The 27344-nt window shown below is 44.4% G+C and overlaps 1 protein-coding gene across 3 annotated transcripts in view; it reads right to left on the reverse strand.

Annotated features, from left to right (window-relative positions):
• SFRP2 (secreted frizzled related protein 2) overlaps positions 1 to 27344 on the reverse strand; it is a 38244-nt gene that overhangs the window by 3159 nt on the left and 7741 nt on the right. For 2 of the 3 annotated variants that reach the window (XM_053258124.1, XM_053258122.1), the window contains exons 2-3: positions 2980 to 3568; positions 592 to 672 (exon numbers count right to left, since the gene is read on the reverse strand). In XM_053258124.1, coding sequence (XP_053114099.1) covers positions 592 to 672; positions 2980 to 3478 — 580 coding nt within the window. In that variant the 5' untranslated portion in view covers positions 3479 to 3568. Of the gene's footprint in view, positions 1 to 591; positions 673 to 2979; positions 3693 to 27344 lie in introns of those variants that run through there. The other variant, XM_053258121.1, reaches the window with a different exon arrangement.

The following is a 27344-nucleotide window of genomic DNA, read 5'->3' on the forward strand; positions in this document are numbered from 1 at the left end:
ATCTAGATATAAGAAGCCAGTTCCTCAATTCTGCCACATACTAGAGTGGCCAAGAAATGGAATCCAGGGCATGCTATGCAGATAGAAATATGCAGATTAGGAGCCAATGAGAACACAGCCAGCCCCTACTGACTTTCATGGGACCAAGTAAATGATAACGCAATTAAAGGCAGGGATGAGACACATGCCGTCTTGTCCAGACACAAAAGTCATCCAGATGGTTTGAGTCTCCACCTTAATAGGGTCCCAGAGTGCACTTGTGCATGCAATGCGTCTTCCTTCCTACAACAGACCTGACAATCACACACCTTAGTGACAGGCACTTTGTTAATAATAAATAAGAGAGTGGTTGCCCTGTGTGTGCCAAAGAAGAGTTCTGAACATTCACAAGCTTGCTATATTGACAATATGCAGAATCGACAATCAGAATAATTTTGCATTCCAATTAACAGTGATTGTGCAAATTTACTTGATATGAAGAAAAGCTACATATCGGCTGCACTTTTTGCAAAATCTATTGATTATCATGGCAGTCAGATATGGTAGAATATCTGAAACAAAATCTACACTTTTCAACAACAGGACACTCACCAAAGTCATTTTTACAAAGGTTTTCTACAATTTCATTGTCATCTTCATTCTTGCTCTTGCAGGCATCACAGACCTTTGGTGCTAGAAGAAAATAAATTTAAAAAGAAAACTTCAACAGCATATTCAAAAGAGAACAGCAGGTGGCGTTTGGAAACAAATTAGGTTCCTCTTACGAACAACTTGAGCCACCAAATTCTGCCTTACTCTCCTATGTATTCTGCAGGTTTTAATTTGGCATCACTAATCTCCACCCCCCCCCAAATTTCTAAATTCATTCCACTGAACCCATTTTGAAGCAAAAGGAAAGGACCTGTGGACTATAAAGAACGCAGCAGAAAAGAACAGGCCAGATATACAATTCTCAGTAGCTCTGATCAGAGCAAACACATGAGAGGAGCAGTGGGATCATGCCCACCAACCACATCCCCTAACAATGGAGCAGTAAGCCAGCCACTGCTCCCCCCATATTCAGTGCTCGCCTCTGCTCTGTGGATCAACTCTGTGTGAGAAGGGGGTGTGTCCAGCTGGCATGGTGGCAGCAGGTTAGCAGCATGATCTCACTGCCCCCTCACACGTTTGCACTTCCCAGGGGGCATAAAGCCTAAGCAGATGCAGTGTCTTCATGACAACCTGCAGGGCAGTTTACAGAGTATTTTGAGCTTGAGTTGGCAAATCAACTGTGCTTTAGTGAAAAAAACTAGCGGGGGGGGGGGAGCTGTATTCAAACACCCCAACAGATGTAGTGGGAGTTCTCAATGGGGTATTGAAAAGGAGATTATGTGAATTCTCTGAGAGGATTTAAAGCATCCCCTCTACATACACACACCCCTGGAGGAACAGAAATCATAAGGGAGAGGGGAAGCAAGGAGAATGACAGTACAATATATAAAGTTTCTCTGCTCCCTTTGCTTCAAGAAGTCTCTCCTCTCCCATTTCTTTTTATTTAAAAACTTGGGGAAACCTCACCTCATTCGCTCTTTCTGCCCTCCCCTGCACAAACTAATTAAAATCACTTTTCAAAGTAAGCAATGGATACTAGCTGGAAGCAATTTATTGTTTTAAAACCAAGGGTTTAACACACTTTTTGCATTTGTTGCTTTAGCAACAAATTGATTTAGATTTCAAGAAACTTTTATCTGTTCTTATCAATGGGAGGAGGGGGAAAAAAATCTTCCACTAGCTCTTAGTTCAATAATCCTTTTAGTATGTGTTTACAACAGCTGAAACAATACTAACTAGTTTAAATGTGAGATTAGCGACTTTCAAGCTTAATATTACTATTCTGCCAAAGGAGAAGAGGCTCCATAATGATAACTATCCTAGTAGTGAGAATATAATAATGAGGGATAGTGCGACTTTGGTTCATTGGCCAGACTAAATTACTCCTTAGTAGTCCTTTTCAGTTCATCTGGCTGGCAGACGTGAAGTCTACATTTGCAGTCTTGAACACAGTGCTATTCTATTTACTCAGAAATGTCCCACTATTTTCAAGGGAGCTTACTCCCATGCAATGTTGAACAGGATATAAGCCAGGCTACGGGATTCAAGGACATGAGTAAATGTGCTTAGTTAGGGCTGCCCACCTGCCATCCTAAGAACAGACACTAGAAACGGTCTCACTGAATTCAGTTGGCTTTCATTCCAAATACTTTGGATTGCATGGACAATTGCAAAATCTAGCAACACTGCAATTATTTGGTATCTGTTCTTTTGAACTGTAGCATTCGGATATAAAGGGCTGCCTCGTTCTCTGGTGCTGTGATGTTCTGAAAACATGAGAAATATGCTCGGTTCTGCATCTGTTTCAAAGAGTTATCTATTATACTCAGTTGCACCCTTGATGGTCGGAACCAAGAGGTTTCTTTTGCATTATGAAGTTCTGATCCTTCCTTCCCACCTCAAGAGAACGACAGCCCCGTAATGGTTTTGATATTTTGTAGTTAGAAGTGGATCCATTATGTCCTATGGCGTTTTACTATTCAGTATCCTCCCTTTCCTTTAAAATAAAAAGAGCAGCCAGCAAATCAAACAGCCAGTTCTGAACATGTTTACTCAGTATATCCTACTGAGTCCAACGGGCCATATTTCCAGGCAAGCGGGCATAGTGTTGCAGCCTAAGGCTGCAATCCTGTACACGCTTCTCTGGAAATGAAGACACTAGTGAAGGCACAGTGATTTACACCCAAGAAAGCATGCAAAAGATCAGGCTGCTCGGTTGCAATCCCTGTAGGAATGTCACTCATGCATAGGGCAGACCTGACCAGCACAACGGCTGGCAACTATGCCCGCGTACCTAGCAGTAAGCCCCTTCGATCACAGTGAGTGGGACTTACTTCTGAGTAAACACTGAGAGGAGGCCTTGCGGGCAGCAGTACGCAGCTCTCTTACCTTCTCTGGGCGTGGGGAGGACATGATCGCTGCTCGCCGGGGGGATGCACAGGTCATTGTCCTGGGGGAAGCGGCTACAGTCCAGCATATCAGGCCAGGGGAAGCCAAAGGCGGACATAACCGGGGCACAGCTCTCCTTCACCTGCTCGCAGAGCGAGTGGCAGGGCTGGATGGTCTCGTCCAGGTCGTCGATGCAGACGGGCGCGAAGAGGGAGCAGAGGAACTTGCGCGTGTCCGGGTGGCACTGCTTCTGCACCAGGGGGATCCAGGCGCCAGCCTGCTCCAGCACTTCCTGCATGGTCTCGTGGCCCAGCAGGTTGGGCAGCCGCATGTTCGGGTACTCGATCCCGCGGCACAGGACCAAGGAGGCGGGGATGGGCTTGCAGTTGGACCTCTTGTAGGAGAACTCGGGCTGCCCGAAGAGGAAGAGCCCGCGGGCTGAGCCGATGCAAGGCGTGGCGACGAAGAGCAGGCACAGGAAAAGATTGCGGCGGTGCATCTTGGAGAGGGGAAGGGACTGCACGCTGGAAAGGGACCTGAACTGGTCTGGGAAATCCAGGAGCCGACTAGAAGCGGGGAGGCCAAGAGGCTGCAAGGCAGAAGGAGATGGAGAGAGAACGTCTCAGCCTCCCGCAGGCTACATGCAGCTTCCTACAAACGCTCCCGCTTTCCGTTTGCTGGGAATCGACGGACACACTGCCCTACACGGTAGGCACCCAAAAGCTTTCTTGCATTTTTTATGCAAATCGCCAGGGGACTGGGAGGGCAAATGGGCGGGGCCATCTGACAATAAGCCGACAAGGATTGGTTATTGCTTTCTTGGGGTAGATTTTCTTTCTCGTGGTCTCTCTCTCTCTCGCTCTCTCTCTCTTTTGTAGGGGACTGAAAAGTTTCGAACGCGTGTGCATGAGTTTAACCTCTTGCCAAGAAAGGAGTGAATTGTTCAGTCAAGCAGAATTGGTTAAGTTTGGGGATTTCAAGAGGAAATACATCCTGCATTTTGCAGCTTGTATTGAAAACAAACGAACACCCTGCTTCTTCACATGGCAACCAGAAATCAGTTTGGCTCCTGAGCTGTTTAAACGGATCCTTCTGAATTCATATGATTTTTAACTCCCACGAAGTACCGTCAAATGACAGTTCATATTCGTATCCATAGACTGCACCATAAAAACAAACAAACCCCAAACCATTGATGTTTCCTAGAACCGCTAAAAATTATGGATCCAAAGCATAGCAATAGCACTTACATTTATATACCGCTTTATAGCCGGAGCTCTCTAAGCGGTTTACAATGATTTAGCATATTGCCCCCAACATTCTGGGTACTCATTTTACCGACCTCAGAAGGATGGAAGGCTGAGTCAACCTTGAGCCCCTGGTCAGGATCGAACTTGTAACCTTCTGGTTACAGGGCGGCAGTTTTACCACTGCGCTCACCAGGGGCATAAGTCCTTCAGATTTCTTTCCAATGAATCCTCTCAAAGCCACTATCACATCACAGATCACATGCATGCCCATGAACTACATTACACAAATCTTGGATATGGTGCTTCTAGGCATTGCCTTATTAAAAAAACTAGATATGTGGCATGTGGTCTAGATTTTTGCAGAAAATCTCTCCTGAACCATCACCAAATAATAAATCACTAGCCGACCCTGCACAGAGCATCTGTGCGCTCTTTAGGGCTGGCGGTTCCCCCCTCCCCCACTTCCTGCCCCAGTCTTTCCTGCCCTACCTTCTGCCCCAGTTTCTCCTGCCCTCCTCCACCTCCTGCCCCAGTCTCGCCTGCCCTTCCCCACCTCCTGCCCCAGTCTCTCTTGCCCTCCCCCACCTCCAGGCAGGGACGTAACAAGGCTGGAGTGGGCCCAGAGACAAAATTTTAAAATGGGCCCCCACACACACACTTCACAATATATAGCCATGTGACTTGTCTCTGGGGGGCCCTCGAGGCGTGGGGGCCCCCAGGCAGCCGCCTCCCCTTGCCTAATAGTAGTTACGCCCCTGCCTCCAGGCCCTGTCGCTCCTGCCCTCCTCCACCTCCTGCCCCAATCTCTCTTGTCCTCCCCCACCTCCTGCCCTAGTCTCTCTTGTCCTCCCCTTCCCCACCTCCTGCCCCAGTCTCTCTTGCCCTCTTCCACCTCCTGCCCCTGTTGCTCCTGCCTTCCCCCACCTCCTGCCCCATTCTCTCTTGCCCTTCCCCCACCTCCTGCCCCCATCGCTCCTGCCCTCCACCACCTCCTGCCTCAGTCTCTTCTGCCCAACCCCACCCCACCTCCTGCCCCAGTCTCTCTTACCCTCCCCCCACCTCCTGCCCTGACGCTCCTGCCCTCTGCCCATCTCTGCTGACCCCGCACAGAGCCTCTAATCTCACCCGGCGGCGGGATGTATAAGTTGTTGCTTTTGGAGGAGACAAGAGATGAAGTGGTTAAAACGACTATGATAAAATGGGCTCAAGATGTGGGTCATAATATAGATATGGCAGCTTGGGAAAAATTATGGAAAATGGATTTAAAGTTTACTGCATGTTATACTTTAAAAGAAAATTATTATAAGATGATGTATAGGTGGTATTTGATACCCCCAAAACTATTTTTCTAATATGGACCTTTCAGCAGGGTTTGAAATTTAGTAATAATAGCAGGTTGGGTAGAGCAAAATCAAGTTTGCAGTGTGTAGGATATATGTTTTGAATTACTATAGCAATGGTTGACTTGTATAGTTAATGAATTGCACAGATTGATGAGCGGGAAGTCTATATTTACTTAATTAGATGTAACGGGATTGTTAAGATTTTGTAAAAACCAATAAAAATTTTAAAAAGTAATCTCACCTGGCGGCGGGCCACCATTTTTGTCCGGTGCTTGTCAGCTGTCGGGTGGCCCAGAGGCTCCCGAAGGTGCCTCTTCTCCCTGCTGGTCAACTGTTCACCTCTCTCAGCCGCGACCTCCCTCAGCTGTGACCTCCCTCAACCGCGACTCCCGTGGAGTCTCGCCAACTGCCTCCTGGTGTGCACTCCTCCCTCTCGCCATTGGTCGCGGCTGCAGTGGGGGTGGAGCTTGCCACATCCCCACGCACCCCCCCGGTCCGTTTACGGGAATTAATAATATAGATAGATATCCATGTCAATTAACTGCACCACAAAAATTCCAAATTGAGTGCATCATGGTGCAGCCTACCAGATAACAAACGCATGGAGCCGAAGCATTACATTTACAGTGAAGTGAATGTTCTGTGACATGGCACATTCATACAATGCACACACAATGCAATTTATTGTTTGGGGTTGCATTCATCAAGAGACATCCGTATATGTGTGATGCAGCTGAGCTCTTAGATCTCAGTCCTCCTGTACTTTTCAGTGTCAAGAACTGCACATGCAGGACATGCGTAGCTCCAGAGAAGCCTGGATCATATGATTGTCAATACATTGTTAAAGCTAAGCAGATATTCAGGTGCTCAGTGCCTGGATGGGAGGCTGCCTTGATGCCTTGTAGAGTGTCTTTGAAAAGCTGGATACAAATGTAGGAAATAAGACAATTGAGGAAATACCATGATCATCAGTAGTTGTTGAATCTCTTGTATTGTCAGGTGAGCAAAATGTGCTATAGATTTACAACCCGTAAGGCAGGATATCCACTGCAGCCACTACTAGGAGTCTATCCATATATTTGAGACAAGTACATGTGGTGAATCATTTTTGAATGGAACAGTCTCTGTGTGGAGTTGCAGCTGAACAGAAGGGCTTCCTGCAGCATGTAGTATGTTGGCCAGAATGTTTGCAACAGGAGGACTTTGTGGAGACCAGCAACAATTCATTCTTTTGCAGCAGAGATCCCCTTCCCGACTCCCAATCAGGTGTACCGGAGCTATTATAAAAACTGCAGGGTTGGAGGTCTCCTACTGTACCAATAATGCAAGGGCCTACAAGCAGATATTATGGACTTTTATACTACTTTCAGCTCACATTTGCTGTTTCTATTGCCTGGGGCCATAATTTGGTGCACATTCAGACACACAGGGATAATTGGTTTATCTACAAATGCCTCAAAAACATAAATTCCAGCATGCAAGATCTGCAGGGCCCTGACCACCAGTGAATATCCCTGGAAGCAGATATCTGACTATTGAGCATTTTATTTGCTTGATGGTATAATAATTTTAATTTACCTTTTACTTCACTGCTTTTATATGGCTTTTATGTAGCTTGTATATATTATTTTAACCATTTTATACTTTTAGTTACCATACTTTTAAGGATAGCTATTCATTTACTCTATTAATCTTCCTACAGGTTTTTAGGCTTAGCCGGTAGCATTTTACCTTATTAATCCCATACAGTTTTTAGAGTTGTATTTTACTATTATAATCATACTTAGCTCCTAGAGTTATATTTTATTTAACATGATCTTGTATCTATACTTTATCCTGTGCTGGTCTTTGACTGTAATAAAGATGATTGATTGATTGACATAAATTCCAAAAAAGGAACTGCATTGGTTTGTTGTTGCAGAAGGACAAAGGTGAGGATCCCATCATTTCAATACATAATGCCAGTGGATTATGCCCCAAGGGTAATGTGGCACGTTGTAATGTACCCCCCCACCCTTGGGCTTAAACTCAGAAGTATGTGAAATATAGGCCTGTAGCTGATTTCATTTTATATTAAGAAATGAAATGATACCTGAACTCAAGGTGAACTGGGATGTTGCTCTCCCTGCTCTGTGAAGGGAGGAGGCGATCCAGCATTGTGTTGTTAAAATGGATATGCAAGGAATACAAAGGCTTGGCCTGGGCTACTCATATGGAAAAATGCAACTGATGTCTGTGGAAGAGGCCAGGGGCTGAACTCCTCTTTCCTGCTGCAGAAGTTTGTGTTAATGACAGTGATTAACTCAATTGCTCTCTATAGAGGTTCAACAGAGATCCGCCTGTAGACTTTAAAATCTTACCTCACTGATGCTACAAATGTATTGAACGTCTCACACACCTTAAATGTATTGAACGTCTCACACACCTTTTTCATGTTACTTTAAAATATTCTCTTGTTTTCAACTACAAGAAAAACACTAGGTAGAGATACACAAGAAATAATATAATGGTTGTCTCACACCAAATAGGATCAATTCTCTTACTAACTCCTGAATTTTAACACCTTTTGGGGGCCAATCTGCTCAGAGATGCAGATTTGCTGTGGGCAATGTCCCCCCCTCCCTTCTGAGCACACAGTATACAGAAGATGGGATGGAGAACTCGCTGGACTGGCCAATATCCTGAATAATTAAGACATTGTCCAAAAGGTAACAGCTTTGTCACCCCTTCTGGGGGACCCAGGAAAAGATGAGATTTTGAATAGATCTATGAGAGATCAAAGAGAAATATACTATAAGAGTGAGGCCAATGGACAGAGAGTTAGCTATCTTGTGCCTACAGCAAGATTTGCTCACAGCAATGCCAGGGTTTGCTGCCAAGCTGCGGGGCTAAGCAGGAACTCTGCCCATGGACAGGAACTGTCTCCTACTAGCAGTTCTGTGCCTACGGGCAATCTGCTCACACATCCAGAGTTTGCTGCTAAACCGTGAGGCAACAAGCAGGAACTCTGCCCATGGTCAGAGGCTGTCTGTGACTTCTACTGCACAGTGAGAAAGTCAAGACTCCCCAACCATGATGCTCCGGCTCTCAGCCATGATCTGAGCACTGCAACAACTCCTGTCTCCAGCCAAGCGCCTCACTCCTTCAGCTGACGAGATGTCTCTGGTACTGGGTAAATATGCTGCAAGCCTTGGGTCCCTCCATCCTTTCCCCCTCCTTCTCCTCCCCCTCTTTCCCCCTACTAATTCCAAAACCATGCCAGCCCTCAGCCTCTCTCAACCCCCCTCCTTTTCTGTCTGTATCTGAATTGTATTAAATCTAGGAAGATTTAATTGCACACACATATGTTAGTTAGGCACACGGGTGAATATTGGTACTGGTTAGGATGTCCTGTTCAAATACTGTTAGTGATATTGATAGAGGGTTCTGCTTTCTGCTGTGCTAGATTATGTTATTAGTCTTTTATAGTCAATAAAGCCCATTGAATCTTTAGGATTGGTTTGATCTCCTTTCTTCCATTCGCCCAGATCACACATGGTCACTAATATAAAAGAACTTGGTCCAGACCTATTTTGTATACTAGCTAATGAGCATATTTAGTATATAAATCAGGCCTGGCCTGTAACAACGTTACAGATTTGATACTGATTCCTGGAGTGTTCTTTGTGTCTTAGTTTGTTATCTGACTAATCAGGAATATATTTTTAGGAAATGAAGGGCATTTAAAGGCTTTTAATCAATTCCAGTTACCAAGTCGGAAGGCTACAGGAATTGATGGAATAGCTACAGAACTGTGGTAGGTGACAGAAGAAGAATTGGCTAAATGTAAAGAAGACTAAACTTGACAACCGGTACAGCAACCAGCCTCAGAATTGATAATGAAGACACTGAAGTGGTGGATAGCTTCTGCCTTTTAGGATCAACCATCAACAGTAAAGGATCCAGCAGTCAAGAAATACGCTGCAGACTGGCACTTGGTACGGTTGCAATGAAGGCTTTGGAAAGAATATTTAGGTGTCATGACATGTCTATACCTACAAAGATTAGAATCATTTAGAGAATGGTTTTTCCGGTGAGATTCTATGGATGTGAAAGCTGGACTGTGAATAAGCAAGATAGAAAAAGTATTGATGCTTTTGAACTTTAGTGCTGGAGAAGACTTTTTAGGATGCCATGGACATCCAGGAAAACAAACACATGGATCATAGAACAAATCAATCCAGAATTTTCACTTGAGGCACAAATGGCCAGGTTCAAAATATCATACTTTGGACACATTATGCAAAGATCCAGCTCCCTTGAGAAGTCCATAATGCTGGGGAAAGTTGAAGGAACGAGAAGAAGAGGACGACTAGCAGCAAGGTGGATGGACTCTATTACGACAGCAAGGAATGCACCACTGAGAAACCTTAAAGGCCAAGTTGAAGACAGATCATCCTGGAGAGAATCTATCTACGTGGTCTCTAAGAGTCAACACTGACTATAATAGAGCTTACTTCCAAGTAGGCATGCATGGGATTCCACTGTATTATAATATTAGAGACCTTAAAAAGCATACATAATTGGCAAGGCATGATTGAATTTAATTATCAATTATTAATTATTGGACCCAGGCCCCACTCTTTTAAGTACCTAGCGACGCCCCCCTTCAGTGTTTTAGAATAGCACGCACTTCCTTCTCCATCCTATTCATGCATATAATCAGATGTGAATAGGGTGTTAGATGCTAGATGACTATTTTTTTGGGGGGGCTGATGGCTTGCTAGTGGTCCAGAAAAGTCCAGCTGAGGTTTCATCAATGGGAGCTATTAATGATGAGTAATGTTCCTTGGAATCTCTCATCAGGTTTTCACTCTCATCACTTTTGACAAGTTCTTGTGTAGATAAAGCCTGCTGTCTGCAATTCTCCACAGTGAAAGCCCACCAGCTGCTCACTCACCTTATTGACCTCATCCAGTCCTGACCAGTGCTCTGCAGCTGAGATTCTAGGTCAGCCTTGAACCTTGGTAGATGCTGATCAAACACAATTCTCGTCTCTTGATGTAACTGTTCTTGACGATTGCTTTAATTTCTGCTAGAAATTATTTTGATTCTATATTGATTCTCCTTCTATTTTTAAAATTTTATTTATTTATTTATTTATTTAATATACTGTCTGACTCCAAAGGCTCTAGGCAGTTTACAAAAATTCATTTCATTGCATCAGCTTCCAGTTTCTCTCGAGGAAGCAATATCACACTCTTGACACAAAATAAAGTGCTCCCCACTTGGTGTCTTGTTTGTTTCATTTACAAATAGAGGCAGATGATAGCGGAGGCAAATGCGCTCATCTAAGCAGATAATACAACTGCTAATCAGATTCTCAGAGCAACTTGCAGCCTCTTCCATGCTGCACCTTAGTTTCAGCTGAACTTCCAGGTGTCTTTTCTCTTTTGTGTCTGATTTGATCTAAATTCAAACTGCAAATAACTTCAAGCTGTTTGTCTGCCCTTATCAGGAGGGGTGTCACTGTCTACAAGCTCTGATGAGTAACACAATCCAGGTAACAGAAGAACTTCAGAAGAATATTTCGAAAGTGCAGTTAGTTCAAATACAGTGGCTAGATTATTAAGAGGGACTGAGAACTGGGAAAACATTTTGGTCCACTTCCAGGTACAGTTCAAAGTGGCTATCTTGCTTCAGGATATCTAGCTTGGGACCAGGGTACCTGAAGGAATGCTTGCTTCCACATCCAGAGGTGCACCTAGGTAATTTTGGAGCCTGTACTTAAAGGCCTTTGGAGCCCCACCCCCACCCCACTGCAAGTTAAGCATAATTTCTTAACATGTAGGTTCTTGAGGGCACAAACCATACCACTCAGGACAGCCAAAAGAGAATTTGGGGGCCTCCAGCGGGTCTGAAGGCTTTGGGCTTCGGCTCCGAAGACCAGGGGTAAGAGTGCCTCTGCCTACATCAACCTGTCCATGCACTGAGGTCTTCATCTGCGGTCAACTTTGGGTGAGAGCCCCACCTTATTTATTTATTTATTTATTTATTTATTTATTTATTTATTTATTTTCACATTTTATATCCTGCTTTTCCTCCACGGAGCCTAGAGCGGTGTACTATATACTTAAGTTTCTCCTCACAACAACCCTGTGAAGTAGATTAGGCTGAGAGAGAAGAGACTGTCCCAGAGTCACCCAGCAAGTCTCATGGCTGAATGGGGATTTGAACTCAGGTCTCCCCGGTCCTAGTCCTGCACTCTAACCACTACACCACGCTGGCTCTCCTATGAAGTGAGGTTGGTGATAACTGGGAAGAGGGACTTCTTGGTTGTGCACTCCAGTTGTAGAATTCTCTGCTCAGGGAGGCTCTGCTGATTAATGTCACTGTGGATGATGCCAAACTATTTGGGATGGGGAGAATAAAAAACAGATTGTGAAGAGATCCCAAAGGATCTCTCCAAACAGTGAACAGACAACAAAATGGCAAATGCAGTTCAACATAAGTAAGTGTAAAGGGATGCCCAATGGGGCAAAAAATTCTAATTTTACATATGCATTGATTTGGATTTGGTCTGTGCTGGAAGAAATCTAGATACTGAACTTATGGCACAGACCAGTTTTCTGTGTCATCATGACCCTACTGTGGTTCTCATCCATCCTCGGAAATGGCTGGCTAAGGGAGAACAATAAGCCCTTTTTGGATACAAATACGACAAATATTTATGTACCGCTTTTCAGCAAAAGTTTCCCAAAGCAGTTTACATAGAATTAAATAAAGTAAATAAATTTTAAAAATGGCTCCCTGTCCCCAAGGGGCTCAGAATCTAAAAAAGAAATATAAGATAGACCCCAGCAACAGCCTCTGGAGGGATGCTGTGCTGGGGATGGATAGGGCCAGTTCTTCTCCCTCTGTTCAGTAAAGAGAATCATCACTAAAAAGGTGCCTGTTTGCTCAATTAGCAGGGGATTAGTATCTACAGATAACTGTTGCCACCAAGGAGAGCCACACAAGAATCCTTTGCAGTCTGCTACCACCCCCACCCCTGCTTCCCCACAGTAAGAGATTTTGGTCTTGGAAGAGGAGGAGTGGCGGGGAGTGCAGAGATGGAGTGGGAGCCCCAGTTCAATGAAAAACTTGAATGAAGGGACGTGGCATCTTGAATTGCATCCACAATTTGAGCAGAGTTTCTTGCATATTCTACCCCTGCCCTCATCTGAAAACAAACAAAAAAACCTCACTCTATCTCTGCTCTCCTACCTCAAGATATTTTGCTGAAGCTAGAAACAAAATCTATCATTAAATCTAAAGGACAAACAAGATTAATCTCTCTCTCTCTCTCTCTCTCTCTCTCTCTCACACACACACACACACACACACACACACACTTATTCTCTTATAATCTAGGAGAGTGTAGGATGATGAGAACTTCCTGGCTGAGGGTCAGTCCAAGCTAAGGGTTAAGTTGGGGGCACCTACAATTTAACAGATTTGCCCCTTTACAGAGACTTAATATCAAATTACATTTTCTAGTAAAAAGATTTCACAATCTCTGCTTTATCAAGTGTTTTTTCTTTCTTCCACAAAATGATTTTAAGAATAGGATTAAACATTGCATGAGTTTCTGGTTTCACTTAAAAAACAACAACCCTGGGGATTGTGCTTCGGCCTTTCTTAAGTGAAATGATGTTTCAGGATTGTCACTTCTGGAGCCTAGGACCATTATGGATGTGTACCACCTGGGTCAGGGTGCAAGACCTTTCTAAAAGGTATCATAGCTTTTGTTGGAGGAATAATTCAAATGGACCAAAGGGATACAAATAAAGATGTAATAGTTGGTAGAATTTCCAGAAGGAAAATCACTATCATGATTTATAGATCCCAGTTTATAGAAAATAAAATAACAAAAATATGTAAACCACTTTACCATTTTCATCCTGTTTTCCCTTGTAACAATATTATGAGATAGACCACTACCATTTCCATTTTATAGTCAGGAAAACTAAGCTGTGATATAGGCCTCAATCTAGGGAATAACAAGTATGGGCTAATAATTGCAAACTAGCCGACCCCACACAGAACACCTGTGCGGTATTTGGGGCCAGCGTTTCCTGCCCGGGCTGATCCTCCACCCCACCCCCTGGCCCTGGTTTCTGGCTGGCTTTAAAGCTGGCCCATCCCCTCCTGGGCTGTCTCCTCTTCCTGGCGGCCCAGCTGCCTCCTCACCCTGCTGCCACCTCACCACTATGGCTGGGCCTGAAACCGCAGCAGCCTCACCACCGCAGCTGAGCCCGCCGCTGCCTCGCCACTGCGTCCAGAGCCGCCACCTCCCCATCGCGGCTGCTGTTGCCTCCCCATGACGTCCGGGCCTGCCGCTTCCCTCGTGCAGCTCCTTCCAAATTGGGCCCCAATTTCTCCATCCTTGCTCCTGTCTTTGCTGGGAACTCTCACAGTGTGTTGTGAGAGTTCTGCGCGAGAGTACCACTCCGAAGACATGCATCCCCATGGTGGGCGGCTGAGAGAAATAATTATATAGATAGTACTGATATGATCTGACTGTCATTGGGCATCACCTAATGGCTTTATAAGAATGAGGCATAATTTCAGTGTTTCCAGGTAATCTGTGATGCCAGATGCTAGCTGTATGGTTCAATAATCTCTTATTAATCAATAATCAATCCTCTCCCACCACCTCTCCCACCAGTAGGGTGGCAGCCCTACTGATATGTGATACACAGCGATTTTTCCACACAGGGAATTTTGCCATGTGGAAGCAAATTGCAACACTTCAGGAGGCTCGCCAAAAGAAGATGACCTCCAGGACTGTGTCAGTTCCAATACATGGATAGAACAGAAAATTATTTTTAAATGACTAGTGCATTTATAGATTGGGGGAAAGCATGTTTGGAAGGAAAGAAATGGAAGGAAGTTGTTACTGCAGCAGTAAAGAGTCCCCATGCCTTTTAATACATATATATGAGGGAATTTATTAGCCATGTTCACTTATTCCCACTCATAGCGTTAATGGATATGTGAGAGGGAAGCGGGACCACAGCTAGTAGACACACATGTGTCAGTGTATGCATGCTGTGGTGATGGTCACTAACTTGGATGGCTTAAAAGGGGGATTATATAAACTCATAGTGGTCAGGTCTATCAGGGGCTACTAGTCTTGATAGCTATATGCTATCTCCCACTTCAGAGGCAATATGCCTCTGAATCCTCTTGGCAGGAGAGAAATGGCAGGACCTGAGGGGCTTCTCGGAAGCATCTTTTTGGTCTCTGTGGGAAACAGGATGCTAGACTAGATAGGCCTTGGCCTGATTCAGAAGGGCTCCTTCTGTTCTTCTGCACATAAGGGCTCTTTCACACTAACAACAAGTGGCCAGTGGGTACGTCAGCATTGGTGTGTGTGTGTGCGGTTTCTGACTGATATGGTCCCACTTTCCTTTCACATGTTCACTGAATGGAGTAATGACTGAATAGAGCTATTATCTACTGACAAACTCAACTACTGACATCAAGCCTGGCTAGCCATAGTTAACTCTCAGCAAAATATGAAATATCCTGTAGATTTGACCAACTGATAACTGATAAGCAGTTAATATTTTATTGACATAGATGTTTTTAATTATAATTTTTATATTTGATTTTTAGCTGTATCTAGAATTTCTATGACAACTACAGCCAGTTAAAAATGCATTACGACTGTGCTATATTCAGAGGTCATTCACATAATCAAAAACCGTGTTCTACCCAGGTCTGGCAGCTGTGTGTGCACCCAACTTTCACTTGTGTGGAAGGAAGGTAAGAGGAAAATCTGGGTAGAAGTGATTGGCAGGGAGATTGATCGGCCCCACTGCCTTGGCAGCTAGACCAGGAGTGGCTCTCCCTGTCTTTAAGGCAGCTGCTGATTTCAGCTCCAAATGGGGCCACAGGGCCTTGTTTGAGACCGAAATAATGCCCCCACATCTGATATCAGACGCGGGGGGCTTGACTGGGGCCGCACTCATGGCCCCTGATTAGTGGTGGCCCGGGTTCTTTGAAACCGTTCGCCCAATGGTGGCTTCGCCCCTGGTTATCACATGCATATTCATCACTCAGTGACTGTAATATCAAATGATGACTTCCATGAATAGAAGCAACCATCACAGGTCAAACATCAAAAGCACATCTTTCATGCCTCTGACATCACTGCAAATATGCTACTGTTCAATGAGAAAAGTCCATATGTTCAACCATGTCACCAAGGTATGAGATATACCGAGTGATGTACAGGCATGTGGAGATCAGCCCTTAGTTGGCAGACAGTATGGCAGAAGCTTATAAGACCTGTTGTTTTTGTTGTGTGCTGCCGTTTGAAGAGCCAGGCCCAGGCTTCAGGATGAAAGCAGCCATGTAAGCAGATGGGGAAATAGTTTTGCAGCACAAGCTTATGTCAGTGGGTGCATGGGTGGGCAAGCAGATATCTCCTTAAGAGTCTGAACAGACCAAATGGACTAGGAACTAGAAACAGACCTCAGATAAGTTGTGTCTTTAAAAAAAAAACTTCTTTAATCTAAGCATTGTCCATTGGGCTTTTCTTCTAAGTTGAGTTATTAGAAGAATGCTGTTTTTCCCACCTATTAAATATATTTTATGGCCACAAATATCAGCTTCCTGCTTTGCTGTCATAGATATGATTGGAAGATGAGCAGGCAAAAGAAAAAGTTGTGGAGGAACTAGATCTGTGGAGCACAGAGGAGAGGAAGCAAGTTGTCACCAGGCAGAAGAAAGTGTGAGAGGGCAATAGGTAAGACCCAGGGGGAAGGTGAAAGGGAAAGGGATTGTGAAGGGAAGGGAGGCCCTTGTGGAGTGATTCCTTCACTCTCCTTCATGCCCTGAGGGGGACCCAGCACCAGGCTCCTTCTGCTGCACGCGTTCACTCCAATAAACAGCCACTGTTTCATGCTTAATTGGGAATGAAACTAATGAGATATTTATGGCCCTTGGCTACATTTTCCCACGTACTGAACACGCTAGATGCCACTCCATCCTCAAGAGTTCTTTTTTGCCTGGTCAGAGAGGCTTGGGGATGCATTTAACCCCTTTGTAATAAGGCAAGGAATGTCTCACATTTGTTTAGCGCTGTCTTATTTGGGTAAAAGGCTGGCTAATTTTCTGCAGTTCCCTCTGTACTAAGGGAAGCTTCCCCAGTATACTTTCCATAAAAAGGGAAAGGATAATATCCTTAACAAAGAGCTTTGTCCAAAATTACTGTTCCACTCAGCAAATAGGGCATTTCATGAACAATTAGAATTGTAGTTGATGGTGTTATATAATAATAATTATTTTATGCCACTTTTCTGCAAAAAGCTTATACAATTGTTTACATAGCAAAAGGAAAGAGGAAATATATATTGTACCTTCCTAGACTCATGTTAGTTTGGCATAATTTAAAACGACATAGGAATATAGGAAGCTGTTATATACTGAGTCAGACCATTGGTCCATCTAGCTCAGTATTGTACACAGACTGGCAGTGGCTTCTCCCAAGTTACAGGCAGGAGTCTCTCTCAGCCCTGTCTTGGAGATGTCAGGGAGGGAACTTATAACCTTCTGCATGCAAACATGCAGATGGTCTTCCCTAAGGGGACTATTTTGCAATGCGCACACATGTAGTCTCCCATTCACATGCAAACCAGCATGGACCCTGCTTAGCAAAGGGGGCAATTCATGCTTGCTACCACAGGACCAGCTCCTCTGAAGTTAATTTTGCCATCATCACCACTTTTGAAAAAGAGAATCGGTGACACGACAGTTTATTAACAAAACCCAATACTAAATTAGACTTTCTTCTTAAGTCCATTTCCCAGGGAAAATTTGGTTCATTTTGGTCTGAACTGATTTCCTGAATGAACTATCTTCATGTAATTACATCTTTCAGGAACATTGGAATTTCCTCATGTAATTCCAATCAACCATTTTGATTGGTTGCCATGATTGTAAACAAAGATGTTGTAGCCAAAGACTAGATCAATCATCTTAGAGCATTTTCACAAGTAAGACTGTGGTTGTAATCCTATGCATCCTTACCTGGGGAAAAAGCCTTGAATTCAATGGGACTTGCTTCTGAGTATATGCGTCAGATCATGCTGCACTCCTGTGCATACTTACTTGCACATTTACTTGGGAGTAAGCCAGTGGTGTTTTTGGTTAATCCAGTCCTTGATTCATGCCAGATTTTGAATGGGGTTTTAGTTACTTGTATTCCAGTCTGGGAGTAGAGGCAGGGCTAACAAACAGCCAGAAGCAAGAGCATGGAAAAGCAGTCTGCACTTGCCTCTCTGTACACAATATCTATTTTGTTCAACTATTAAGCCAGCATACTGTAGTGGTTAGAATGTTGGCCTAGGACCAGGAAGACCCGAGTTCGAATCCCCCATTCAACCATGAAACTCACTGGGTGACTTCCATTTTAAAATGGAATGTACATTCTTGCTATTGTAGATTTTTCAGTGGAAGTGCAAAAATTGTGAGAACTATCCTAAGCTGCATATTCACACGACATTCACATGACCTTCTGCTGGGCCAGGGATGGAGGGTGGTGGGGGGAAGGGAAAGGCAAAAGAGCATCTTAGGAGGTAAAAGAACATTCTGGAGGCCAGGAAAATGCATCCCAGCCTCCACATATCCCACAATGCACCACATGACGAGCACAGTGCACTGAAGGATTCACTCATGAGTTGGGCACTCTAGGCGCCCAGCTCTGTGTGTGCTGGGGCTGCGTGCTTGGTCTGTTTAAGCTTGGGCTGTGTATGCTCAGGCTGTGCGCTTGCAGCCTTTTATCCAGGTAAAAGGTCAGGTAATATTCCAGAGCTACTCGGGGAGGCAACACCAGGCTCAGCCTTGATCCCAACGTTTCACACAAGCAGCCCTACCCAGCTAGGGCTGCCCAAGCCTGGGAAGGGCTGCTCTTGTGAAAACAGCCTCAGCTGGTGTTTGTCTGTCAATGCCATCACAGTCAGGGATAACTAGGGATGTACACGGAACCGCTGGCCTAGTTTGGTTCGAGTCCGGACCGGACTCGAACCTGACCGGACCAGTTCAGTCCTGCACCCCTTAGAACCCCTCACCTGATTCGGTTTAGTCTGGGGCAGGGGGGTGTCGCAAAGTGTGTTTTTCAATTTGTTTTTAACCTCTAGCCCCTTTGGTGTGCTTAATCTAGGCCGTGGGGGGGGGGGGATCTGCGAAGGTTCACCATCCCCCTGCTGGCCTCATTCATCACCGCCGCGGCCCATTTTAATTCCTTTTTCGGCCCATTCGGACCTTGGTAAGTTGGTGCGGCGGCCATTTTCTCTACCGCCATGCCTGCACAAATGGCATCTGCAAGGCCTGGCATGGCCCAGGGCCTCACAGAGGCCATTTGCACATGCTTGATGGCCATTTATTTATTTAAAAAGTGGCCATTTGCGCATGTGCGGCGGTGAAGAAAATGGCCACCGCGCCAACTTGCCAAGGCCCGAACAGGCAAAAAAAGGGGTTAAAACAGGCCGCGGTGGTGATGAACGAGGCCGAGGAGGAGGGAGAACCTTCACAGACCCCCCTCCCACAGCCTAGAGGAAGCCCACCAAATGGGCTAGAGGTAATTAATTAAAAATAATAATAATTGCGAACTCCCCTGAAGCTTCGGGGGGGGGGGGTCGTTGGTCTGAGGTCGGACCAAATGAGATGGGTTTGGTTTGACCCCAGAATCGTTGAACCAAACCGGTTCGAAGTAGAACCGAACCCCACTCGAACTCTTTGCCCATCCCTAGGGCTAACTGTGATATTATCAGTGTGGTTGCTCCTTCTACTTGCTCTCAATCCTTTTCCACACTGATGATGTCTGAATGGGGAAATTGATGCTTGGTGAGAAAATGTTAGTGGATGGAACCATGCATGAGCATGGTTTGTTCCTATGCCAATAGCGCCAGTCTTATCGAAGCACTAAAAGGTGCCCCACATTTCAAATGTTGCCTTTGTGGTGGGGCAGCCAGTCTGAGCAGCAAGGGTGCCACACCATCTATGACTCTGCCTGATTAAAAAAAGCAGGGGTTATTTTTCCATTGCTCCTGTCCATGGCTACAGGAAAAGAGGCATTCTAAACCCGCACTAGGGTCACTGCACACAAGATGTTTTCATCTTCTGCACAAATAGTTCTTGATGTCTCTGCACATTCTCCTATATGGAGAATGTAGTGTGTGAACCAGATGATTAAGATTGCAGCTGGCAGCAGTTCCTGCAATTGTGGTAGCTGGAAGAGAACACTGGATTGCAGGAATTCCAGTTGGGGAGATCCATGATTGTCTGGTTCACACAACACATTATCCATCGGAGCATGCTAGTGTAGATTGCTGGGTCTGCTTACATGTAGAAAACAACCTCTTTTATGAGCTGGTGATGTGTTGAGAACCAAAGAACTGGTAGTTATTACAGATCAGTTGGTATGGAGTGCCAATATAGAAGTGTACTATTGTAACATAAAGGACTCACATTTACTCCATTGAGTCTTATTTCAGTCATTTGTGATTTGAATCTGTGCATGTTTTCATTTAAACACAAATGGATGAATGCTATTTGATAGCGAAAAATCACAGGCCTTTTCTCAGTTGTCATTTTTATTGCGATGGCAATTGTTCTACTATTCCCTTTGTAAATCTGAGCAAACATATAAGCTTCTGTTATAATCATCATTGTCCAAAGTGCTGATATTTACAAGGCTGGTGATTTCTTTCCCCAAGAGTCAGATTCTTATATTCGGTTCAATTGCATTTACCCTTTCACCTCAACCCTTCTCCTCCTCCTTCCCCCTCCCATAACTTCCACGCTCTCTTTGCCTCTGAAGAACCAGTAATTTATTGCTCCAGTGATCTGTTGCGACCCCATGAGGTCCCTTTAAACAGAGTCTCTCTCTAATTGCACACAGTCCAAACTGCTGAATGAAAATGCGCACAAATGAGGCTTAGAAATCGCTGAAGTGTCTGCAAGGACCCCTCTCCATTGTCTGGCAGGCTTGGGCAGTAAGGGTCACTGGCTTAGTTGGTGTTCCACTCTAGTGGAAATTTATTGCCATCATTTAAGAAAGCAAAGTTAATATAAAAAGGCCAGTGGTGGCAGCGACAATTCATGGAATCTGAATTTTTGAAGGAAAAACTTTGTAGTTCATAATCCCAGGACATGCATGGCAAAGAGGCATGCACATTTTATGTCCGGACTCCTTAACACAATCACAGAACTCCCCCCGTCTCTCTCTGCAGTTCACGTACTACTTGACAATTACAAAACTTTCTCAAACATTTTAGAATATAAGCAAAAGAGAGTGGAGATTCCAACAGCAGCATATTAATTCCCACTCTAGAAACTCCAGGTTTTGCCCATTGTTACACTGACCTTATGGTTTTGAATTTAATTTACTAGGTGAATTTTTAAACAGGCAAAGAACAGAAGAAATCCCTATAATAACTTTTAAAGCTACCTTATTATTAGTTTACAAGGGTCCATAATCTCTTAAGTTGTTGTAAATTCATAAAGGTGGCATATTCAGTTAAGCCACTTAAAGTCCTTAAACTAGCATAAGCATTAAGTCATTTTTAGGCCCTTAGGGCAGCATAAGACCTTAAAATACCTTAATCCTTAAGACAGCGTAGCTTTAAAAATCTCCTTAAGTCTTAGAAGGGGAGAGGAAAAGGAAGATTTTTTTGTAAGTGAAATCAGTTATATCTCAGTTTTCATCCCAGAAGGGCACCCTAGGTAGTTCACAGCAGTTTATAAAAATACAAATATCATAAAAACACAAACATACAGCAGCAGTAAATTAAAATGCAAACAACAAATGAGAGTTTACACAGGGCTGCTCAACTTAGGCCCTCTTGCAGATGTTGGCCTACAGCTCCCATAATCCCTGGCAATTGGCCACTGTGGTTGGGGATACATGGGAGCTGTAGTCCAAAAACAGCTGGGGCCCCAAAGTTGAGCAGGCTGGTGGGACAAAGATGTGGTAACCACCACCTGAAATATCACTAATGAAGGGGTCATGTGGGCCTCTCAAGGGAGGGAGTTGCACAGCCCAGGTGCCACAACTGAGAAGTTCTTTTCTCATGTTTCTACCAAACAAACCTCTGTTGACAATGGATCATGGGACAAGGTCTTTGATTATGAGCATAGTGGGTGGGAGGGCTCATGTTGGGGGAGGTGGCCCTTCAGATCCCTTGACCCTGAACTGTTTAGGGATTTATATGTAATCACTAGTACTTTGAATCATGCAGGAAATGAATTAGAAACTTATGCAGATAAAACAGCATTGGAGTAATATGCTCTGAGAAATGTATATCAGATACTACTCTGTTTGTGGCATTTTGCAGAAGCTGAAGTTTCCAGACAGCAACCCCACATGGATCATATTACAATAATTTAACCTTGAAGTGTTGAAGGATGCATATCAATGGGAAAATGTCCCTTCTCTAGAAAAGTGTTAGCCAAAGCTGTGGAAATATTCCTGGCTACAGCTGGCTATCCAGAAGCAAGGCTGAGTTTAGGAGCACTCCCAAGCTACAAACCTGATCTTTCAGGAGAGTGCAGTCCTCTCTAGAATCCTGGATCTAAAGAGGGTTGCTCAGAATGGCTTACCTACTGATCAACAGCATTTCTTTCTTTTTGGGATTGAACCTCAGCTTGTTTGCTCAGTTCGTCACTGAGCTCAGGCAATGGTTTAGGACTTCCATAGTTTCTCTGGAATCAGTTGGAAAGGAGCAATAGAGCTGGATATCATCAGCATAGACATGATACCCAGCTCCAAATCCCTGGATAACCCCATGCGTTTCATATAGATATTAAATTGCATGGCCAACAGCCAAGGGGCCGCAAGGGAGTTCTCCAGCACTATCTTCTGAAATCTACCCACCAGGTAGGGCCAGAGCAATAACTCAGTGGCAGAGTATCTGTTTTGCAGGCAGAGATCCAGGTTCAACCCCTGGCATTTCAGTAGGGCTGGGAAAAGCTTCTTCCCAAGACCCTGGAGTGCTGCTACCAGTCAAAGTAGACAGTTAAAGTAGACAAGTTAGATGGACCAAGGGTCTGACTCAGTATAAGGCAGTTTCCTATGTTCCTAATTCCTAAAACAGTTCATTCCATCCACATCCCAGACCAGTGGTCCAGACAGATACTATCAGCAATGGTACTGAAAGCAGGATCAACCGAGACACACTCTCTTTTTCCAACTCCAAGCATATGTTGTCAACCAGGGTGACCAAGAACCTGAAGAAATATTGATATGCAGCATAAAGGCAAACCTTATGGTGCTGCAGCCACATAAGATACAAATGGCAACGACCTCATCCAGCTCTCTGTCTGTAGTCAAGTTGAATAATAACTTTATTCACTCCTTCAGGAGCATAGAAATTGAGTTAGGCGTTTGCCGAAGATTATGTAACTGTAACAACACAACTTGCGTTCATATAAGCAAAGATTTAGAGCTTCTGAAGTCTGGACAAATTATTTAGCATAGTTATTCACTTCCATAACTGTTAACACACACAAAATGTATGTGCTGGCCCCTCTCATTCCTCACAAGGAGGAAAGGTTCAGTAATATCCTGTGAAATCAACCCAGAATTTGGTACTACCATTTTCCAGAGAGGTGGATATAGGCACCAAGGAAACGAGTGGAGTAGGCACTATTCTGGTAATAAAATTTCACAAAGAAACAGTTCAGAAGAAACAGATGGGTCCATACTTCTGCTTCCTTCTCACCTTAACTTGCCTTTTGGGCTAATTCAAACAAAGGTTATGTACATCCTATAGTATCTGGAACTGTAGCCTTTCCTAAACATTCTAATGAATCACAAGGACAAATTCAACCCTGACCTATGCAACAAGCAAAGGGCTCTGTACAGCCCTTCTAATGAATGTGCCTAGGCCAGGCCACTGTCTGCTAGTAGAACCATTCATATACTCTAATGAAGGCTTTGCTTCAGTGGGTGGTGTGGAATCATACTGGCAGACTTGGAGTGATGTGGAGAAATTTCTCCTAAGTGGAAATTTTCTTCAAATATCAAGAGTTTTCAGGGAATCCTCACAAGGAGAAACTGAAATTCTCTCTGAATTTCAGAGTTACTCCTAAGGAGAAATTTCAGATAATTTTCTCATAGGGTTTCTCCACATCCACATCCCTTTACCCCTGATCTATGCAGTGTACAAAGGGCTCTGTAGAGACATGCTAATGACTGTGCCTAGGCCGGGTCAGAGCCTGCCTGTCATAGCAATCACCCCCTCACTACATGTGTGTGCATTAAAACATTTGAAAGGCGCTTTCAATTAAAGAAATTTGTGGGTCGGTTCAGATGAACACTGGCCACAACACGTGAACAGGGCAGGGTCATGCCAAGAGTATGCCCCCTCTAATGTCACAGGAGGACATCCCAACGCGCTCTCAGGACATCCCTTAATTGCATAAGAGGTCTCAGCATGACCCCATCCTGATTGCATGTTGTGGCTGGTGTTCATCTGAACCAGCCCTTTGTCTATTTTTTAATGGACAGGGATGAGCTTGTTCTGAAAAAGATGGCACAGTTTTCTGGGACAGCTGCCACAATTCATATGGCACATATGTAGCGAATGACTGTGATACTAATCATATTTATACGGAGTAAATCCTGTTGAACTCTGGTAAAGTTATATTGGAGAATCCAGTGGCGTAGGGAAGGTTCAGGCAGCCCATGTTCTCATGGGAGTCAACAACAGCAGCAGTAGGGGCTCAGTCCCAGCCCACAAGGATGTGAAATGGCAGAGATGACGCCATAAGGTCATCTAAGGTCGTAAACCACCCTGAGCCCTTTTGGAAAGGTGGTATATAAACTGAATAAATAAATAAATAAATAAATAAATTCACACGACTGAAATCCCTGGTGGCTAGGGAGGGCTGGGGAGAAGGCAGGAGTATACTTACCTTCCCACACACAATCTCCTTGCTCCTGTTGCCACGCTGCGCCACCATGCACATGATCATTGCTGCAACGAGCGGTGTGGCATTCTAGAGGCTGAGGAAATGCTGCCCAGCCTCCAGAAATCCTACAGTGCACCGTGCAAGGAGCGCAGTGTGTTGGGGGATTCCCACATGAGTCAGGTGCTCTAGGCACCCAACTCTGTGCTTGCTCTGTGTGCAGCGAGAGCATTGACACAACCCTGTACCTCATGCCCTTCTACCCAGGTAAATTGTTGGGTAAAAAACCTAGGCTACCTGGGAGAGCAGCTCCAGAAAAGAGGCCGATCCCAGGTAGGACTGCTTGTGTGAACAGCCTTAATGTATCTCTTACCATATCAGTACATTATGCACTGATGCAGTTTTTCACAAATGCTCATTGTAAGGTCATGCTTTGTGCATATCAAGTTTAAATTTTACTTTCTCTTAGCTCTGCCTCACAAACACACAATTTCCTGCATTCTTTGAGAAGTCGTGGTCATTAATCTGATGTATATCCACTTTTGTAAGATATACGTTCTCTTAGAATTGCTTCACATTGTACTTTATTATAATTCTTCCCCCACCCCGAACTCTTTCCATGATTTCCCCACAAATCTTTCCTTGCCTGTCCCAGCGCAGATTTTCTGAAAAACTGCACACAAAATCTTAAATATGCAATCCCATTAAGGACTGTGCACACAGAATCAAGCATGCACCTTAAGAATATTGATGCAAATTTAGCAAGTGTTCATAACATATTTTAAACATAGGATCTGGGTTTTCTGTTTGTAGATATTATGATAAACCTGGAACTCCATACCTAAAGCCTTTACTCCTTTCTGTTATCTTTTCTTCTCCCCTCCCCCGCCCACACAAAAAAAGGTTCAGGCAGAGTAATTGGTCACTCTTTACATATGGAAAAGCTAACTAAAGTTATTTTATTACTTTAATCAAATTAAAGGTATTGCACATGAATAAAATGAAAGGCATTTCCTGAAAGTTTTACAGTTTCCTCAAACCAGCCACAAGCTGTAGCTAGTGTTAATGCAGCAGAAACTCATATGGTGAGCATCAGCATAGAATGAACATACACACCAATTACTATTCAAATAATTGTGGTTTAGCTCGTCTTCCAGTTTTAAAAGTCTGTCACTTTGTGACAGGGTCCTTCGTTTAGTTGGTAGATCAGGGTAAAAGTCTCAATGGGTCTTAGAGACTCTTGGGAGGAAAACCTTCATTCAAAGCTCACCACTAACTTTTATAAGAAAGGCCTTGGACTGAAATAATTAAAATGAAAGAACAATCTAATCTGTTTGTTTACATTTCCTGTGGGAACCAGAAAGCCTAAAAAAGAAAATACATTTCTAGGTATGAAGAAACATAAGCCTTCATTGTTTGAAACAGGAAAAGTTGATTGTAGCCGATCACCCATTTTTTGTGCAGTATGTGGAGAGAATCATACAGAGGCACAATTAAGACATCACACCAAACCTCAGGTAAACATAGTTTAGGTAAGTGTTTCTGCTGTTACATGCAAAGAGTTTTTTGCCTTCACCCTTTTACTTCCAAATTAACAAACTATTAGGGGTGTGAATCCAGTCTGGATTCAAATTGGGCTGGACTGGTTCGGTTTTGCCCCTCTCTGGACTGGCATCCAGTTCAATTTGAATTCAAACCAGTTTGGGCCTGGTTTGGAGCCCTACTGGCAAAGGGGAATCCAGTGCGGATTCCTGCACTAGGTATATCAGTATTTTCAAAAGTGCCAAAAAATAGATACTCACTAAGGGTACTAGCAGCTGAGGCTGCAGCCCCGGGGGGCTGGTCCCCCAGCCCTCACTGGCCTGCTGCCATCTCCAGGGCTGGCACAGAGTGTTTCGGGCCTCTGTGCATGCACGGAAGCCATTTATTTGACCTCCTCGCTGGCCACTGTGCATGTGTGGAAGTGAAAGAAATGGCCCTCACGCATGCACAGAGGCCCAAAATAGGCTGAAGGAGGCCCGAACTGGGCCTGAATCAGGCCCGGGTTGGCCCTGGAGAATGGGGAAAAGGCTGGTTGGGCTGGGGGAGCAGCCGCTGCCCTCCCATGGCTGCAGCAGCCACCGTCCTTAGTGAGTGCTTTCCCTTAATTTTTGGTACTTTAAAAAACACTGATAGAAACCCCCTTCTGCTGCCCCTTTACCTGTAAAGGGGACTCTTTGACGTATTCTCCTTTGCCAGTAAGGCTCTGAACTGGCCTGATCGGTTTGGTTCGAACCCGAACTGAAGCAGGTCCAGTTCAGTTTGAGGCCAAGACACTTGAATAGAATCGGTTTGAGTGTGAATCTGCTCAAATTTGAGTCGGTTTGCACATCCCTATAAATTGTGGTATTATTGCTTAATCAGACTGTAGTCAGTGGTTTCACCAATGTATCACTGCACTATAGCCACCATCTTCACCAGTGAACCTATTAGACTGTAGCTGGGCTTCACCAGTTAATTACTATAGCCACAGTCTTCACCAATATGCCTATAGCCAGGCTTCACCAGTGGGACATCAGATGATAGCCTCAGACTTCACTGATTCCCAAACAGTTCTTGCTGCCTGGGCTGTTGGACTTATTCTCTATGGTGGGGGAGACTTGCCTTTACCATGGAGGGGTGCCTGAAGGACTTTGCCAGCTAGTTGGTGTTGGACTATACTCTCCACCCAATAGGCTCAAGGAGCTTTCTCCCTATGGCAGAGGAGATTTATGTACCCTTTTACCTGGAGACTGCACCAAGCGACACTAGTTTCCATTTTAGAAGGACATGGGGCTTGTCCCCTGTGAAG

This window comes from Hemicordylus capensis, chromosome 5 (genome assembly GCF_027244095.1).
Source record: "Hemicordylus capensis ecotype Gifberg chromosome 5, rHemCap1.1.pri, whole genome shotgun sequence".
In the NCBI taxonomy this organism is placed as follows: Eukaryota; Metazoa; Chordata; class Lepidosauria; order Squamata; family Cordylidae; genus Hemicordylus; species Hemicordylus capensis.